This window comes from Xyrauchen texanus, chromosome 29, assembly GCF_025860055.1.
Source record: "Xyrauchen texanus isolate HMW12.3.18 chromosome 29, RBS_HiC_50CHRs, whole genome shotgun sequence".
Lineage (NCBI taxonomy): Eukaryota > Metazoa > Chordata > Actinopteri > Cypriniformes > Catostomidae > Xyrauchen > Xyrauchen texanus.
Genome location: NC_068304.1, coordinates 12,568,085 through 12,585,932, shown reverse-complemented (window position 1 = coordinate 12,585,932; position 17,848 = coordinate 12,568,085). Strand labels below are relative to the sequence as shown.

At 38.0% G+C, this 17,848-nt stretch overlaps 1 protein-coding gene across 1 annotated transcript in view; it reads right to left on the bottom strand.

Annotated features, from left to right (window-relative positions):
• Positions 1-13,762, bottom strand: part of LOC127622994 (cyclic nucleotide-gated cation channel beta-1-like) — a 56,768-nt gene extending 43,006 nt beyond the window's left edge. The window contains 11 exon segments of the mRNA XM_052097218.1: positions 1,816-1,900; positions 2,034-2,058; positions 4,377-4,412; positions 6,095-6,194; positions 6,689-6,703; positions 6,905-6,930; positions 9,930-10,026; positions 10,150-10,195; positions 10,311-10,344; positions 10,464-10,557; positions 13,703-13,762. Coding sequence (XP_051953178.1) covers positions 1,816-1,900; positions 2,034-2,058; positions 4,377-4,412; positions 6,095-6,194; positions 6,689-6,703; positions 6,905-6,930; positions 9,930-10,026; positions 10,150-10,195; positions 10,311-10,344; positions 10,464-10,556 — 557 coding nt within the window. The 5' untranslated portion in view covers position 10,557; positions 13,703-13,762.
• Positions 13,763-17,848: the final 4,086 nt, after the last annotated feature.

Below are 17,848 nucleotides of genomic sequence, written 5' to 3'. Positions count from 1 at the left end.
TGTCCTTGCCCTGTGGCCAGCTCCTAGGCCTCCTGCACCTACCCTTGCCCGGTGGCCAGCTGCCAGACCATCGAAACCTGTCCCTGCCCGGTCGATACCTTCCTGGCCCCCTAACCCTGTCCCTTTGTGCCCCCAGGGACTGCCTAATGGGCCCCGTGGACTGTCTCATCTCCATTTGTGCCCTCGTGGACTGTCTCATTTCCCCCTTGGACTTCCTGTCTGCCCCTTGCACCTCCATGACCTGCCTGTCTTGCCCTCTGTGCCCCCCGGACTTCCTGCCTGCCCATTGTGCCCCCCTGGTCTGTCTGTCTGCCCATGTGCCCACTTGGACTGTCTGTTTGCCCCTGGTGCCCTCATGTTGTTTTTGTGGGTTTTTGTCTTTTGTTTTTTGTCTTCTAGGATCGTCTGGAAGCCGATCCTTTGAGGGGGGCTCTGTTATGTATACCCTGTCTTGTTTCACTGTTGCCCTTTTGTTTGCCATTTTTGTCACTTTTGCATTTCTTACTTTTCACTTTAGTCCCTTATGTAACTCCATAGTCCCCTTGTTAGCGTTCGTGTTTTCTGTCATTGTTTTCACCTGCCCTCATTAGTTTGCCTTTTGCTTCTGTTAATCACCTTGTTATCTTGTTTGAGTTCTGTTTGTTCATTGGCCCCTTTTTCCCATGTTTATGTATTTATACCCTGTTTCTTTGTTCAGTCCTTGTCTATCGTTGTTTGATGTTAGCCTGGTGTGTGTTTCCTTCCCGAGTCCTCTGTTTGATTACATCGTGTTTAGTTAACAGTTTTTATGTTTTATTTCCCCATTGTGGGTTGTTCCTTTGTGTTTACCTGTTTGTTTATTAAATAAAGTTTAAACTGCGTTTGGATCCGCATCTCCTCGTCTGCCTCGTTGCTCAAGCGTTACAACACTACAGTCTTCAAAGACAAAGGACAACTGGTTCTAAGAGCAGAAAGAGATGTTGAAGGCCAGATGTACAACTAAACAAGAGGATAAGTACATCAGAGTCTCTAGTTTGAGAAATAGACACCTTACATATCCTCAGCTGACAGCTTCATTGAATTCTACCCGCTCAACACCAGTTTCATGTACAACAGTAAAGAGAAGACTCAGGGGTGCAGGCCTTATGGGAAGAATTGCAAAGAATTACTTTTGCACTTTTGAGTGGGCAAAGAAACACAGACATTGGACAACAGATATTTGGAAAAGAGTGTTATGGATCTTAACCCTATTGAGCATTTGTGGGATCAGCTAGGCTGTAAGGTGTGTGAGAAATGCCCGACAAGACAGCCACATCTATGGTAAGTGCTACTGGAAGTGTGGGGTGAAATGTCACCGGACAAACTGACAGCTAGAATGCCAAGAATCTGTAAAGCTGTCACTGCTGCATGTGGAGAATATTTTTATGAGAACTCTTTGAATTAGTTTAGGAAGTTATTTTGTTTACAAATTGTAATAGTAAATGTTCACAATATTAATGTCCTGACTATACATTGAGATCAGTTGAATGTCACTTTGGTGACTTAAATTACCAATTTCTTTCCATAAGAGCAAAATCTGTACATTATTCCAAACTTTTATATATGATCAGGGAGAACCTATAACCAGATTGTTATGTCTTGAATTAACTAATAAGTTAAATAATAATTAATTACTTTCTAAGCCCCTATAATGAACTTTACATCCCATTTGAAGTGTGCAACATTTTGGAGGTTAATTACAACTGTTTATTTTTGCAATTCCATTCAGTGGTTCTAGCGACTCATCAGCTTTAAGACCTTAAAAAAGGCTAGTGTACCCCTACTTAGCTGATATACCTTGGAGAGAAGGGCATGTTAGCTGCATCTGGCTCCTCATCAGACACAATTTCCACCACAGGAATATGAGGGAGTGGCTCAGCATCTGGTAAAAGAGTCATCACATATATTTCCTCTCTCATTACTCTCAATGCAATCCCTTAAAATATTTCTATGGCAAAAATGTATACAAAGTAATAAATTAAGTGAAAATGACTTTATTTAGAGGCTGGACTTACCAAGAAGGTCTTTGATCTCATGCACCTTTAAAGAGAAGGGAAACACACACAAAAAAAAAGAATATTGGTGTGAAAATCAGGTTAGGCAAGTGCTTTTGATTGGCTTGTGCATAAGTTTTTCTGTTTTGTCTATTATATTTCACATATAATTTCTTTGTTAAGTGTTTGGAAGAAGGTTTTCAGGCATATGTGAAGCAGCCATGTCTGCTAAGCTTGTAGCATTTAGCACTGAGAAATATTTTGAAAGTTTTGAAGCAGCAGAATTGTAGCATGGGCGATGCACCAATATACAGTTGAAGTCAGAAGTTTACATACACTTAGTTTGAAGTCATTAAAACTAATTTTTAACAAGTAATGACATAAATAATCTTTCCAACAATTGTTTACATACAGATTGTTTAACTTTTATTTGACTATATCACAATTCCAGTGGGTCAGAAGTTTACATACAGAAAGATAACTGTGCCTTTAAGCAGCTTGGAAAATTCCAGAAAATGATGTCAAGCCTTAAGGCAATTAGCCAATTAGCTTCTGATAGGAAGTGTACTGAATTAGAGGTGTACCTCTGGATGTATTTTAAGGCCTACATTCAAACGCAGTGCCCCTTTGCTTGACATCATGGGAAAATGAAAAAATTGTGGACCTCCTTTACTCCTTGGGAGCAATTTCCAAACACCTGAAGGTACCATTTTCTTCTGTACAAACAATAGTACGCAAGTATAAAAACCATAGGACAATGCAGCCTTCATACTGCTCAGGAAGGAGATGCATTCTGTCTCCGAGAGATGAACGAAATTTGGTGTGAAATGTGCAAATCAATCACAGAACAACAGCAAAGGACCTTGTGAAGATGCTGGAGGAAACTGGTAAACAGTATCTATATCCACAGTAAAACGAGACCTATATCAACATAACCTGAAAAGCTGCTCAGCAAGGAAGAAGCCAATGCACGAAAACCACCATAAAAAAGCCAGACTACAGTTTGCAAGTGCACATGGGGCAAAAGATCTTACTTTTTGGAGAAATGTCCTCTGGTCTGATGAAACAAATATTGAACTGTTTGGCCATAATGACCATAGTTATGTTTGGAGAAAAAAGGGTGAGGATTGCAAGCTGAAGAACCCAACCGTGAAGTATGGGGGGTGGCGGCATCATGTTGTGGGGGTGCTGTGCTGAAGGAGGGACTGGTGCACTTCACAAAATAGAGGACATCATAAGGAAGAAAGATTATGTGGAAATATTGAAGCAACATCTCAAGACATCAGCCAGGAAGTTAAAGCTTGGTTGCAAATGGGTCTTCTAAATGGACAATGACCCCAAGCATACCTCCAAAGTTGTGGCAAAAGGACAACAAAGTAAAGCTCTGACCTGAATCCGATGGAAATTTTGTGGGCAGAACTGAAAAAGTGTGTGCGATCAAGGAGGCCTACAAACCTGACTCCGTTACACCAGTTCTGTCTGGAGGAATGGGCCAAAATTCCAGCAACTTATTGTGAGAAGCGTGTGGAAGTCTACCCAAAATATTTGACCCAAGTTAAAAAATTTAAATTATGTAGTGATCCTTACTAACCTTGCTCAGGGAATATTTTCTAAGATTAAATGTCAGGAATTGTGAAAAACTTGAGTTTAAATGTATTTGGCTATGGTGTATGTAAACTTCTGACTTCAACTGTAAGTAACAGGAGACTTTTTAACTGTAATGGGGCTAAAATTCTGACAGCATTTCTTGACAAAAGGGTTTTGGTTTTAAGACTCAAACCATAAACCAATTCAACACAATTTCAATTAAATTTTTATAGCACTTTCACAATACATATTGTTCCATAGCAGCTTTAGAAAAAAATGATTTCTTTGAAATGAGAAGAAGCAGATGAAGAAGAAACCTTGGGATGAACCAAGACCAATACCCATCCAAAACAGTCCAGACAAGCTTGTCTACAGCAATCAGCTTGTGATCATAACATTCATTTGAAGTAACACCATGCCCTATCTGTGAGGAATGCATCAGAACAATATAGAGAGATTCTAATATTCAGCAGCTCTTGTTAGTTGCTACACGTATGTTCTCACTGGCTGATCACTGTGAGCAGACTTAGTCAGAGACGCAGGCCAGGATCAAGTCAAGGGAAATTTAGGTGGGTTGCTTGCCCAGGGAAACATTTTAGCTGGATCCACTGATTTTATGGGGAATGTAGATCAAGTGACTTTCCAGAATGGAAGGAGGTGAGTGTATACCACCTCACCTAATATTGACTTCAGGAACAGATGACGGGACAGCATATTTGTGCATATGCATCTTTAGCATAATCCTGACATAGCGTGCTTAAAAAAAACTGTACTTACAGGGGGATCGACTTTAACCACTGGAACAACTGCAGGCTAAATGGAAATGCAATTAAAGAAGCACAGGTGTACCTTCAAGACTTAAACACACCCCTGAGACAGGTGCCTGTGAACCTGAAATACTGTGCTGGTAAGACATATAATCACATGCAGAATATTATTTATAAATATGAACAATTAAATGTTCACTGGTTAAAACTCATATTCTTACATAAGCAATGATATTACTAGTAGTGAATATGCTAATTCTTGATATTAGTAATTACATTTGCACTAGTAAAAACGTTCATTCTTGAAATACTGTAAAAAATATATATTAACAGAAATACCCATTCTTGACATCAAAGTGCATTTCAACTAGTAAAAAAACATAATAATTGATATTTGTAATTGCATTTTCACTAGTACAATTTAACAATGATCTATCATGCACTCCTCTTCAAAATGCAATTACAGATTTCTTTAAAATTGTTTTACTATTTGAAACTCCAATCACAAATTAGCAATGCACTTCTAGTAACAACTATAATATTTTATATCAATAATACATATTATTAGAGCAAATTCCTGATATCAGCAGTTGAATTACAACTAGTAAAAATGCTATTTTCAAATCTATAAATAGATTTTCACAAGTGGTATGTGTAATGTGACAAAAGCAATAAGAAAGCCTTTTAAAATAAATGTAACTGCTCTCCAAGATATATATATATCTGTAATCCATTTCCAAATATCTGAAATCCAACATGTAGAAATATTATTCCAGATTTCACAAATATTCATTTTTTAATTTTATGTCAGAAAATGGATATTTGTATATATCAAATATATTATAAAAACAATTTACTAGTAAAATTGTATAGCTAATATGTTAAATTATATTAAATGTATATTAAATTATATAACTTGTAACAAAATGAATCACTGTATAAATATTTGTAACTGCATTTTTGTACAGGAGTGAATGGGATATCAATGTTAATTTATATAATAGCGAAAATACAGTTACAGATATAAAAAATGACTGCTTTTCCTAGTTGAAATTCCATTTAATAATGGGTATTGCCAAGAGTAATTTCATAACTTTTTATATGAAGAATAAACATTTTTACTAGTTTTCAATGATACAAAAAAAAGGAGCATTTTTACTAATAATAATTCCATTGCGGGTATCAAGAATTAGCATTTTAATGCGTGAAAACTGAATTGTTGATCTCTATAATTTATATCCTGCACATGATTAAATGTCAAAAGTACACTCTGTACTATAGAATGAGAAGTCCTAGGGGAGACTGTCTCCTCTTAATGCAATGGCCGACATTAAAAAACCGTTAAAAACATTAAAAAAGTTGAAATTGTAAAACGGTTGTTAACTTGCTTAACCAGCGAGACTACATTGGTCGGCCAGTTCAGCAAGCTTCACCAAACAAGGTAAACATCTTGGCTGTTGTAGTCTACCAGCTAGACCAACACTAACCAGCTTTGCCAGCCATAACATCAAGGATGGTCCTTTCAAGATGGTCTAATCCTGAAATATGCTTAACAAAACGTAATACACTTAAAGCAAATCTAGTACTTGTAACTTTTGGGAGAGTATATTATAAGTAGTGACCAATTAAGGTAATCTGAGGTATCTAAATAAGTAATTACAAAAAAAAAAAAAAAGACTTAGTGGCTTGTTGAGATTAGTGTTAACGATGTGCTGTCTGTGTCAATACCTCAGTGACCTCCTCTGGGTCTGTGTGACCCTTGTATTTCTCATCTGGCTGTGGAACCACTTTTCCCAGTCCCTGCACAATCCAGCCTATCATTCCAGTCCTGATGGAGGTGGAACAGAGACAGCATAGTCCATCAGCTGCTTTGGCCTGCTGGCATGGGTTGCAAATCCATGCAAGTAAGCTGCTTAGCTCTAAGTAAACACTAGGTGGTAGCAGGAGAGTGTAAAATGCAAACGGGTTCACCAAGTAACTGCCAATGTTTGCACAAAAATATGCTTCACTCCAGTTATTCTCTTTAAGACAGAACTTATTAAACATCATGCCATTCTATATTTCACTTTGTCATTTATTTTACATTTTATTATGTTCCGTGATAGCTAGTGCAGGTATTAAAATTCTAAACTTTATGCAGGTTGGTTCAGTATGGAATGATGCAATTTAGAGCCTTTAATGCCCTAAAGCTTTAAATATGGAGATACAGCTGAGAGCAATAAAGTATCTTGTGTGTGTAGCATAATAAGAACTGTTCAAGCAGGTGTGCGGCAGAGGTTTCTATTATTTTGCATGAGCTATAGCCTGTTTAAGCCTACTCACTCTTCCGATGTGTTACTGCCATCCACGATACAGCAGTGGAAAATGTGTAATACTCATCAAAACATTAATTTAACAGCAAATATTTTACTTATAGGCACATTCATGGGTAGAAATGTAAAACACATTCCCACCTAGTTACACAAAAGATCCCACCACCCCCCAAAATGATGTATAAATCTACAGATTATATCTGAAATCAAATAATGTAAACAATACCTGTTGCTCACTGCATTTTCCTCTTGCTGTTCAGTCCATGATAGAAAGAAACAGAATTAAACAACAATGAATTAAGTACACACCATATTGATTCAACATATTTTTCGATAATCCAATAAAAAATAGCTTGTTTGTCAGCAAATCTATAGGCTATCACGAAAGGGGACACATTTGGTTGCAATTTAATCTGTGATCTCACAGAGATCAATACCTATTACATGGCTCTCTGGAATACTTGAGTCTGATTGGTCAATTGCAGCATTCTGCCTTCAGATATTTTTCTATAATGGCAACCAATCTCCTAAACTGTGCTAATTCATCTTTTGTAGCACTATGAGGTCTCTTTCTTCTCACATAATAATACAATGTAAGCTCAAATAAATCTTTCAGGTCCATTTACTTATTTATTTGGTAGGTATCCATGTAATTAGTGGGATAATGTACAGTCAGCCAGAAATTCTATATATGTGTGTGTATATATATATATTATACACATAAAACCTTGGGGGTTTATAAGTTAATGACCAACTGACATTATCAATTAAGTATATTATAATGAACTTGAAAGTTTTTTAAATGACTAGTAAGGGGAGGATTCAGAGCGAGACATCCGAAGATAGCTTCCTGCAGTTGCTATTCCATATCTGGAATGTAACTTCACTGTGTCAGAAGATGACACTTCGACAACTTTGAAACTCCATATCATCGCAGCAATTGAATTTACGTGTTTGCAGTATGTTTATCCCCATACTCAGCAAGAACCTTTGTTGCAGGTGCATTGGGTTTCACATCCTTGGACCGAGCCGAGCTTGGAGAATATTCACATCTTCCCCCAGTCAGAGATGCAGTAGCGGCACATTTATGTCCCTCCTCTCCCACACTGGCATGGAAACCTCAGTCGTTGTATCCATCCAAGCCATGCAGGCTAACATCAACACTGTTGGGTAAGGCCTACACATTAGTTTTTCAGACTGGTGCGTCTCTGCACACCATGGTGGTTTTGCAGGCCTACCAGGCAGATCTGCTGAAGGACTTGGATGAGAGTGGTCCAGCCCCCGAGCCCCTCCATGAGCTGCATTGTGCCACAGATTTGGTGATCCGAGCTACCAAGACCACTGCCTAGGCTCATGGCAGAGCTATGGGTAGCCTGGTGTCTGCTAAATGCAACACCAGTCTGCTTTGTCTCAGAAGACGGCCTGGACCACTTTTCTGTGTCCAGCAATGTTCATCTTGGTTTCCCCATGGTTATATGCTGGGATTGAGAACAAATGTCTGTTTTTGTTGGCTCCATGTCCAATGTGTGTCACGAACAAATAAAGTTTGCCAAACTTTCTGCAGTTGCTCGAGGCACTAACAACTTTTTTCGAAGAAATTTCTAGCTCTAACCAACCAGGTTATTCTGAATGACCACCCCCAAGAGCTTCTACAGCCATTAATTTCTGATAGCCCATAAGAGTAGTGGGTTGCAGCCTATATTGCACCTGAGACCCTTTAATCTAACACTCATTAAGTCTTCATTTAAGACTGGCTCAGAGACAGATACTGTTCCTTCAAGACTGGATTTTTTTCATCAACCCGAAAGATGCTCAATCAGAGGCACAGTCGTACGAGCACAGCAATGGCTCTTCATGCATTTGGAGTTGTTGGCACTCAGGGTCAACTGGAAACAGAGCATATTGGCACCCAGTCAGCAAGTTTCCATCCTTGGAATGAAACTCAACTCTGTAGTCATGTCAGCTTATTTGACTGAAAAAATAATTAAGTTCATTCTCCTAAACATTTCAAGTTGGAGAAAACACTCTGGTCAGTATATTCTTGCATAGTGATGTCAGATACCTTCTCACTCCACTACTATCACAGTCTGGAGTTTTAAGACGTTCTTACAGGTCCCCCTTTCGAGCCTTTAGAGGCAGTAAGATTATGCATAATCTCACTGTAGACTGAGGTGCTACTAGCTTTTGCATCAGTGAATGTTTTGGGGACCTCCAGGCACTTTCGGTAAGTAACTCCTTTTTAGAGTTTGGATTAGGCCTGTTAAAGGCCATTCTGAAACCCAGGGAATGTTATGTTCTGAAAGTGCTGGCTACCCCCTTCAGGGCTCAGGTTGTTACCTTGCAAGCATTCTCACCTCCTCCCTTAAAGACAGACAAGGCTGGACTGCAGAGACCACACATGCTCTGTCAAATGAGGGCATTGCATATGTACAGTACATTGACTGAAAAAGTATCAGAACAACTCTTTGTTTGCTTTGAAGGCTGTACAAAGGGTTTGGCCATTTGCTATTGTCATTGTGCCAAAGCCCTTGGGCAGGCGATCACTCTGCTCCCCTCCTTTCTGCTAATAGGGAAAATGTGTTGAAACAATACAATATTTCTCAATCTGAAGGGGTTGCAACAGCAATGCTTTTGACTACCCTGTAATGGGTAGCAGGCATTGTGCATCAGAGCTACAGCATTAATGTATACTTCTGACTTCTACTCACATAACCTTGGTTCCCTGAAAGGAGGGAATGAGACGATGTGTAACTGAGACACATTAACAGATTTTTCCCTTTTATGGGATGAGAGATATGCTTTCCTTCCCTGACATTGTGAAGATGGGCTACATAATTTATGCTCACTATGACATCAGCATAGGTGGAGTGCCAAGCTTCACCAGCCAATCGAATTGGCTTGAAGTTATAGGATTTCAAAGTCCTGCCCCCGTGAAATGTCAAAAAAGCTAGTAGCACCTCAGCATCTTGTTCCCTTCTTTCAGGGAACCAAGGTTACAGTACATGAGTAATTGAGACGTTTTCAGTGAACATATAAAGTTATAGCATAATCACAGATTTTTTAGATGAAGCCTCCGTAAATAGGGTCTAGTATTAACTATGATGCACACCACTTTACAGATTGTTACAATGTACAGTATTAGATGCTATGATCTAAAATGCCTGTGTTATTGATTGTTTCAGGGTTTTGTTTTTATGATGCTTATTAGGAATTTATTCAGTGGATTGAACAAGCAGTTCATATGAAGGTACCTTAGTCTCAGTGTTCACCAGTTTAGAGGTGTTCACTGGCTGAGGGAGAGCACTGTTGAACCCATGAGAAAGCCAACTCAAAACCCCTGTCTGAGAGCTAGAGAGAGAGAGAGAGAGAGAGAGAGAGAGAGAGGGCAAGAGAAAAGGAGAGAGAAAGTGAGAGGTAATTAGGCCTGGCAGGAATGGATGAACACCCATGTACTGTACTCATACAAATTACCTGTTTTCCTCTGAGACCTCCTCCTTTGGCTTGGCAGGGTTGGGGTCTGAAAATGGCAATGAAAAATGAATGAACAACATTCTTAGGTCTGTGTTTTTCTGTGATGAGGTGGTTCAGTGTTGGTCATTGATCAGTGTGGAGTTGATGGAGTGGACTGTTACCTTGTTTTACTTCCTCCTTTTTCGCTACAGTGTCCTAAAAAGCATTGTGGGGGGAATACATTTTTTTTTATGCTTCAGATTATTAATTTCTTAATGCACATTCACTTATATACATAATCAAATGCACACACACACACACAAATATACACTCACTGTTGCCGTGGAAGTGTTGTTCTTGTCCTCCTCTCCTAGTGTCCCAGGAGGTGGTGGGGGCTGGGGAACAACTTTTACCACCCAGCTCAACATGCTGTCAGAAAGACATTAACATAGCAAACATTACATTTACAAACATGTTTTCATGCATTCACAAATGCATTGTTGCAATATTCCTTTGTGTTTCCATCACAATGTTATGTTTCATTTCACTCAAAAACAAAATGTTGTTTCCATTAATGCTTAAGCTAATTTTAATTACTTATCAGATTAATGGTGAAAAGTTAGTTGCTTTGTTTCAATGGGCCTAGATGGAATCTACAGACTGTTATATTATTTTCTGTGCTGATTTTGAGGGCAAATTCTTCAAGAATTCCAGCATACGTGTGGCTCTGCTTACTAGATATACCAGATTAGTGCTTTTAAACTAAACACAACATTCACTGAAGAACAAAAAAAGAGCAACTTTTTGATTTAGCAATTTCTTAAAGGTTGCACAACATTGATTTATCTACATTTGAGATATATATTGTGAGTTGAACCTACTCATTAGGCCCTTTCCCACTGCAGGGACTAAAGTCTGTTTTAGGTACTTTTCCTAGAGACTAGTGCTTTTTATTGCTTTCACACCTGAGGAACTATAGTTCCTCAGCGCCATGAGGGACATTTATAGCTCATATTCTGGGCTAGGTACTTTTGGGTGTGTAGGGGGACTGTGGGATATACTGCAGCATGTGATTTGTCAAAGACTATGATGCACAAAGCATTGAGAAACCCGAGGAGTCGGCAGCCACCAATTGTAAACAAACGTATAACTTCTAGCCTGCTACTGAGAGGACTGCGCTAGTTTTACAATTCCCTTCACAGAAATAACATATCAAACAAAGTATCCACAGAGGATCACCAGTTTCACTTATGTGTGTATGTGTGACTTCATCGGGAGACACGCTTTGAGTTTTCATACCATCTGTACTGTTTGTATTGTGTGACTATACAGAAAATAAAGTAATTTCTGGCTTACTACATAGATTTTTTCCTGGAATGATAGAAATAAATACTCAGATGTTTATCAAGAATGGGTTTATATGAAGAATGGGTTGCATGCCTGTTACTTCATGGCATTTTCACCATGTCTGCTGAGTTCAGCATGTTCTGCTTGTTAGCGAGGTGAGATGTCTTTAGCGAATCGAGATGTCTCACTCCAGCACGCACCGCTTAAACTGTAACCTGAAGACAAAGGCTGTGTCTGAAAATGGGAAAATGCTACCTTCAGAAGCTGTATGATGAGGTAGGATGAAATAGGGTGCTTTTAAAACTGTTCTAAGTACAATTTCCTTAAGAGAATGAATCCAAAAATGCTGTCATTTAATCCATTAACTGATTAGACAGCAAAGCAGCTGCCTACATTTTCAGTAGGAGCCAAAGTTCATATAAAACAGCCCTAACAAAAGTATAGCTCTGATCCTGGCATCCTATTTTTACCCAAAATTAGTTCATTCAATGTGGTACTTTTATTTTGCAGAAAACTATTTGAATGTCCAGAAGCACTCACCTTCTGGTTTAAAGTGCTTGTTGTTGTCAGTTGGCGCTGAACTTGAGACTGAGTGGAATGATTCCACAGGACAATCCATTATAACCCATAATTTGATATATCAGCACAGACCACACATATGGCTGAATAAACAAGCCATGTTTGAGTTTGTATTCCAGCATCTGGTCTCAATATTACCTACACACACATTGTGACACACACTCTGAATTTCACTCTGAGTAAAATTCAAGGACAGCGTTGGTTATAGCTACATATGCACAAATTGTGACACATCATTTGAGTCAGCGCCTATGCACACTGCACACACACACACCAAGTGACAATAGCACACCCAGTTAATGCCTTGAAAGTTACTGTATAAAATGTATTTTGTACATTTGTGATATTTTGATAAATTTGATGTATCGTGCATCCCTACTTCAAATCCAGTTTTGAAATCAGGAAGTAATAGTTTACTTTACATGCTCAGTCACAAATGCGATTCGGAGGTTACATTTTGCCTCTAACATTACGTTTTTACTTCACTGATGGTTAGGTTTAGGTTTATGGTTTGGGGGTTCAGTTTATAAAATATGTTTTCCACCTCATTGCCTGTACAGCTGAAAACAGCTCCTCGCCCCTCCATGGATATTGCACCCAGAACATGGAGCTCACAGGTGCCCATACTCCCACAACACTCACCGCTTTGGCCACTGGGCAGTGTTCCCATTTCAGGAAGCACAGACCGATTTTAGCTAAAGAAATGTCAACCTACTCTTTCCGGTTTCACTGTTAGATCAGTCTGTTGATCCTGGCAAGGAGTGAGCCATACATTATTACCATTTTTACTTAAAATCATTGAGTAGATTTTAATACATTTCGGCTGAAGTCATTTAACAGAGCCCATCAACAAGATCAACACAGAAAAACAAGCTCTCTCTCCTCTCAGGTGTAAAGCTGAACAGTCTCAACAGACAGGTTCTGCAGGCCAGGTCTATTTGTGCAGGTGTTCAAGCCAATAGAGATTAAGGTCAGAGGCATTTGTCCGAAATTAACAATGACAGGAGCCCATACAAACAACCATGATCCCAAAACTATAATGATATCCATACTATGAAAGTAATTGATGACTGAAGTTGTCAATCCCTAACACTCTGCATATTATATTTCCTTTTGTGGTCTACTGTAGAAAAAAAGTCATTCAACATTTGGAACAACATGAGGGTTATAGGATGATGATGAATTTTCATTTTTGGGAAAACCTTTAAGATAACTCTCTTTCTTTATCTCTTTCATTGTTTTTTTTAATGCATTTCACCTCATACCCTGTTTGGTCCAGTGATCATCATCTGTTTTGGTGCAAATTTTAATACCAGCTCAGATACAACCAATAGAAACATTGCACTTTGTTGAACCAACCACATCTTTCACTAAATACACTAAAGCCTTAAAGTTACTCAAGATACACAATTAAGAGTGAAATACACAATGCAGAACATCTTTTCTCTTTTTAAAGGAGCACCGAATTACGAGTTATCATTTATTATAATTTATATATGTTATATGTTAATAGATCAACAGAACTATTTTAGAAAAGAAAAAGTATGCCAATCAAATGGATATTGATATCAGTTTATCAGAGTTCTGCTTTTTCTTGTGTGTTACAGTAAATGTTGTAGACGCTATGTTGCTATTTTTTCAAATTTACCTGAAACGTTCAGCAGAAGACGGTCATTCCAGAGAATGGCTGCAGGGCTCAAGGACAGGCAGATGGGGAAGTGGAGGGATTATCCGTTAGACAGCTAACAGGATTAAACTCTCTCTGGGAGGGATGGAGAGAGGGAGAGGACCTGGACTTGGACCTCATTAGCGTCACAGAATCCTTCTTGGAGCTCCCAGTATGAAACTGCAGAAACAGGTGCATGTAATGACAACAACACAGAAATATTTTTTATTTGAACTCACATAATAGTTTTGTCATAACACATAATACAGTATATAGGACATACTGTAATACATTATACATAGGAAAAATGTTATATACATATTTTACACATGCTCTCATATAATTTCACTTTGAGACATTCTATATAATTTAAATGTATTCATTTTATCCCTGTATCATGTCTCCTTGCCTAAAAAACAACCTACCCAAAAACAGGTAAACCTGTATTACTTATTACCCCACTCTCCCCTATGAGATACATTCCTTGTAAACATTAGAATTCATTGTGTTTGAAAGGTTAAAGTTGCAGGTGAATTTGTGATTATATCCAGACTGATTGCTATGTCAAATGTGCAGCAGCAGGTTTTGCAGCTGAAATTGGTCTGTGCTTACCAAAATTGAAATAATTGGCCCCAGTGGCCAAAGCTGGAAGTATTGTTGAGCATATGGCAGCACCAGTTTCAAGGTGAAATGTTCACAGAGTGGAGCCAAAAGCGAGTAGAATTTTTAGTTGTCAGTGATGTAATACAGTCAACACTTGGCTTACTTCCTACCTCACTGATAGAAAATATTTAATTACTATACAGAAGTATAATTCTACCACTGCTTCTTTCACATAAGGTAATCCACAGGGTTCAGTCCTTGGACCACTACGGTTTATTATCTATATACTCCCACTTGGTCACATCATCTGTAAACATGAACTTAACTTTCTCTGCTATGCTGATGACATTCAAATTTCCCTTACCGCCAGCTCTGACTCACCATCTCCTCCTGATTCATTGTATGCATTAGTGATGTTAAACAATGGATGTTCATGAATTTCCTCAAACTTTATACAAAAAACAAAACAGAAATACTGATAATTGGAACTAATGCTGAAGTAAAAAGGTTGGACCTCTGCATCGACAATGATGGGTTTCATGTCAAGCCCTCCCACACTGTCTGTAATCTTGGCGTCCTATTTGACTTGATTCTCACATTTCCATTGTCGTTAAAAATGCTTTTTTCCCATCTACGGAATATTGCATGCATCCAATCTTCTCTCACCTTGGCTGATACTAAAACCCTAGTACATGCATTGACCACATAACGCCTGGATTATTGCAAAGCCCTGTTTGCTGGCTTAACCAAAAAAAGCATTGCTAGGCTAAATGGTCTAACCCTAACTTAATTGTCTGATTTACTTCACCTATATCTCCAGCCTCGGTTTCTCAGATCCTCTGAACTTGTTCTTTTGTCAGTTCCGTATTTAAACTGGCCACAGTGGGCGGTAGGTCATTCTGTGTTGTTGCTCCTAAACTGCAGAACTCACTATTTCTTAATCTTCACAATATCTCTTCTTTATCTGATTTCAAGTCTCAACTAAAAACAAATTTTTTTTCTACTCAATGTGACTTACCATCTCAGATTTAACAGATACTTGATGTTGACACAGATACTCTGTGTGTGTTTGTTTGTTTGTATCAATCTAATTGTATCAATGAAATATGCTAATTGTAAAGCAACCTTAAGCTTGGGAAAGGCACTATATAAAATAAACCTCTTTTTATTTATTTTTCTCCTTTTTTTTTCTTCTTCTGCAAAAGGAATGCATATTTTGTTAACTCTCACCCTTAACCCAAACCCCAACCCTAAATTTTAGAAACAGGTATTAATTTTGTATCTAATATTATGAACTCTCCCAGAGTGTTTGCCATTGCCCTTCAGACAGGGTGACTATCTCAGTCTGTTGCCATTGCCACCCAGTTCACCATCTGGTATGTTCATCAGTGAGATAAGATGGCATCTCTGTGCTTGTTTAAATTTCTCAAAGCCTGAGATGAGTCACTTTCACCTCTCCTCTCAGCCCTCTTGAGTCTGCCGCAGCTCTCCTTCCCATATGTCAGCCACTTTTTACAGACTCCAAATCACACCTGTGAGCAGAGGCAAATTCCTAAAACGTCTGGAAACAGTAGATCTGAATATCTGTACACTGTTTAGAAAACTGAAAACTAAAAAAAGAATATTGGCAACACCTTATAACAACTTTCAGAAGTCATGAACAAATTTGAAATAATATTTAACAGATATTCATTTGGCAGATGCTTTTGTTCAAGGTATAAATCGGATTGGTTTGTGCACTACCTGGGATTCGAACCCATGACCTTGGCTTTGCTAAAGAATAAATAGGGCAACCATAATTCTTGTAGATTTAAATATGAATTTATGTGATCTTTTGAGCATTACATAATGTGATAATGTTTGTTAAAGTTATTAAAGGAATCTTCTGGGTTCAATAAAAGTTAAGCTCAATGGATAGCATTTGTAGATACCACAGAAAAGTATTTTGAAAATTTGCGGTTACAGTAAGGTGCTTTCAGTGGAAGTGAATGGGGCCAGTCCATAAACATTAAAATACACACTGTTTCAAAAGTGTAGCCACAAAATAAATACATATTAATGTTCTACATGATTTTACCTTAAAATGACAATAGCAACAAAGTTGTAAGATTGGATAGGCTATAACTTTACACAGAAATGGTTAGCAAGCAATTTTCCACACAAAATTATGTTAACATGAATAATGTTTATGTTGTATGGCTATACTTTTGAAACATTTTGTATTTTAATTTAGGAACTGGCCCTATTCACTTTCATTGTATAAGTGCATGTAACAGACTGTAATGGCAATTTTTGTGAAACATTTTGTTTTTGTTGTAATCAACAAAGGTAAAGGATTACCAGAATTGTATCTATCAAATATTAAATAAATATCAGTGGTTGTGTGGAAAAAGCAGTATGGCTGTATTAAGTAGCTCACCACTTCATTTCCTCTAATCATACTGTTTTCTTTGAAGATTTAGCCAGATGATTCCTTAACGACAGGATGAGGTTAATCAACCCTACATAGGTGAACTTCATTTACACAGTCGACTTACTTACCTTCCATGCTCCATGTCACTCTTTGCAGGTACGTAATTTATGATCAGTATGCTCACTTATCAGATGCAACTCTCATAATAGAGATCCATTATATATAAAAATGGAAAAAACATGGATATATTGTATGTTAAAAAAAGTTTATTGCTGAATAACATGGAAAAAAATACGGTGGCAGTAATCAACAAATCTACTGTAAATGAAATGTCAAAACCATCTGCATTAAACTGAAAATTATTTAATCCATTCACCCTTATGTGGCTTGAAACGCTTTACTTTTTTTTACTGTTGGACACCAAAGGAGTAATTATAAAAATGTAAAGCTTCTTTTTTTTCCATACAATGAAAATGCATTGTGATCACTGGCTGTCATGTTCAGTTGCCATTTTGTTTGGTGTTTTACATTATTATAAAAACAAATATGCAAATAAAAAATATGATTTTACAAAATATACTTATTACTGTGGGCTGGGATTGAATCCATGTCCCCTTGCATCAGTGCTCAAATTTAATCAAGTCTTGAATCAAGTTATTTGGCCCTGGCACAAAATGAACAGCTAACATAATTTCACTAATCATATTAGTGCAGCACCTGGGAAAGTGTGAACGAGTACTAGTCATGTGAAATCACTCTGATTGGATTATAAAAGCAGACTGATTTCTATAAAAGGAGGGAAGAAGTGCTTCCAATCATTTTGTTCTTGTTCGCAATGCTTACCTCTAAAGAAAGATGTGCAGCCATCATCGCTTTGCATCAAAATGGCCTAACATGCAAGGAAATTGCTGCAAAGAATATTGCAAATGAAAGAACCATTTACCGGATCAAGAACTTCAAGGAGAGCGGTTCAACTGCAGTGAAGAAGGCTTCAGGACATCCCAGAGTGTCCAGCGAGCGCCAGGACCGTCTCCTCCTGAGGAGTCAGCTACGGAATCGTGTCACCACCAGTGCAGAGCTTGCTCAATATTGACAGCATGTTGGTGTGAGTA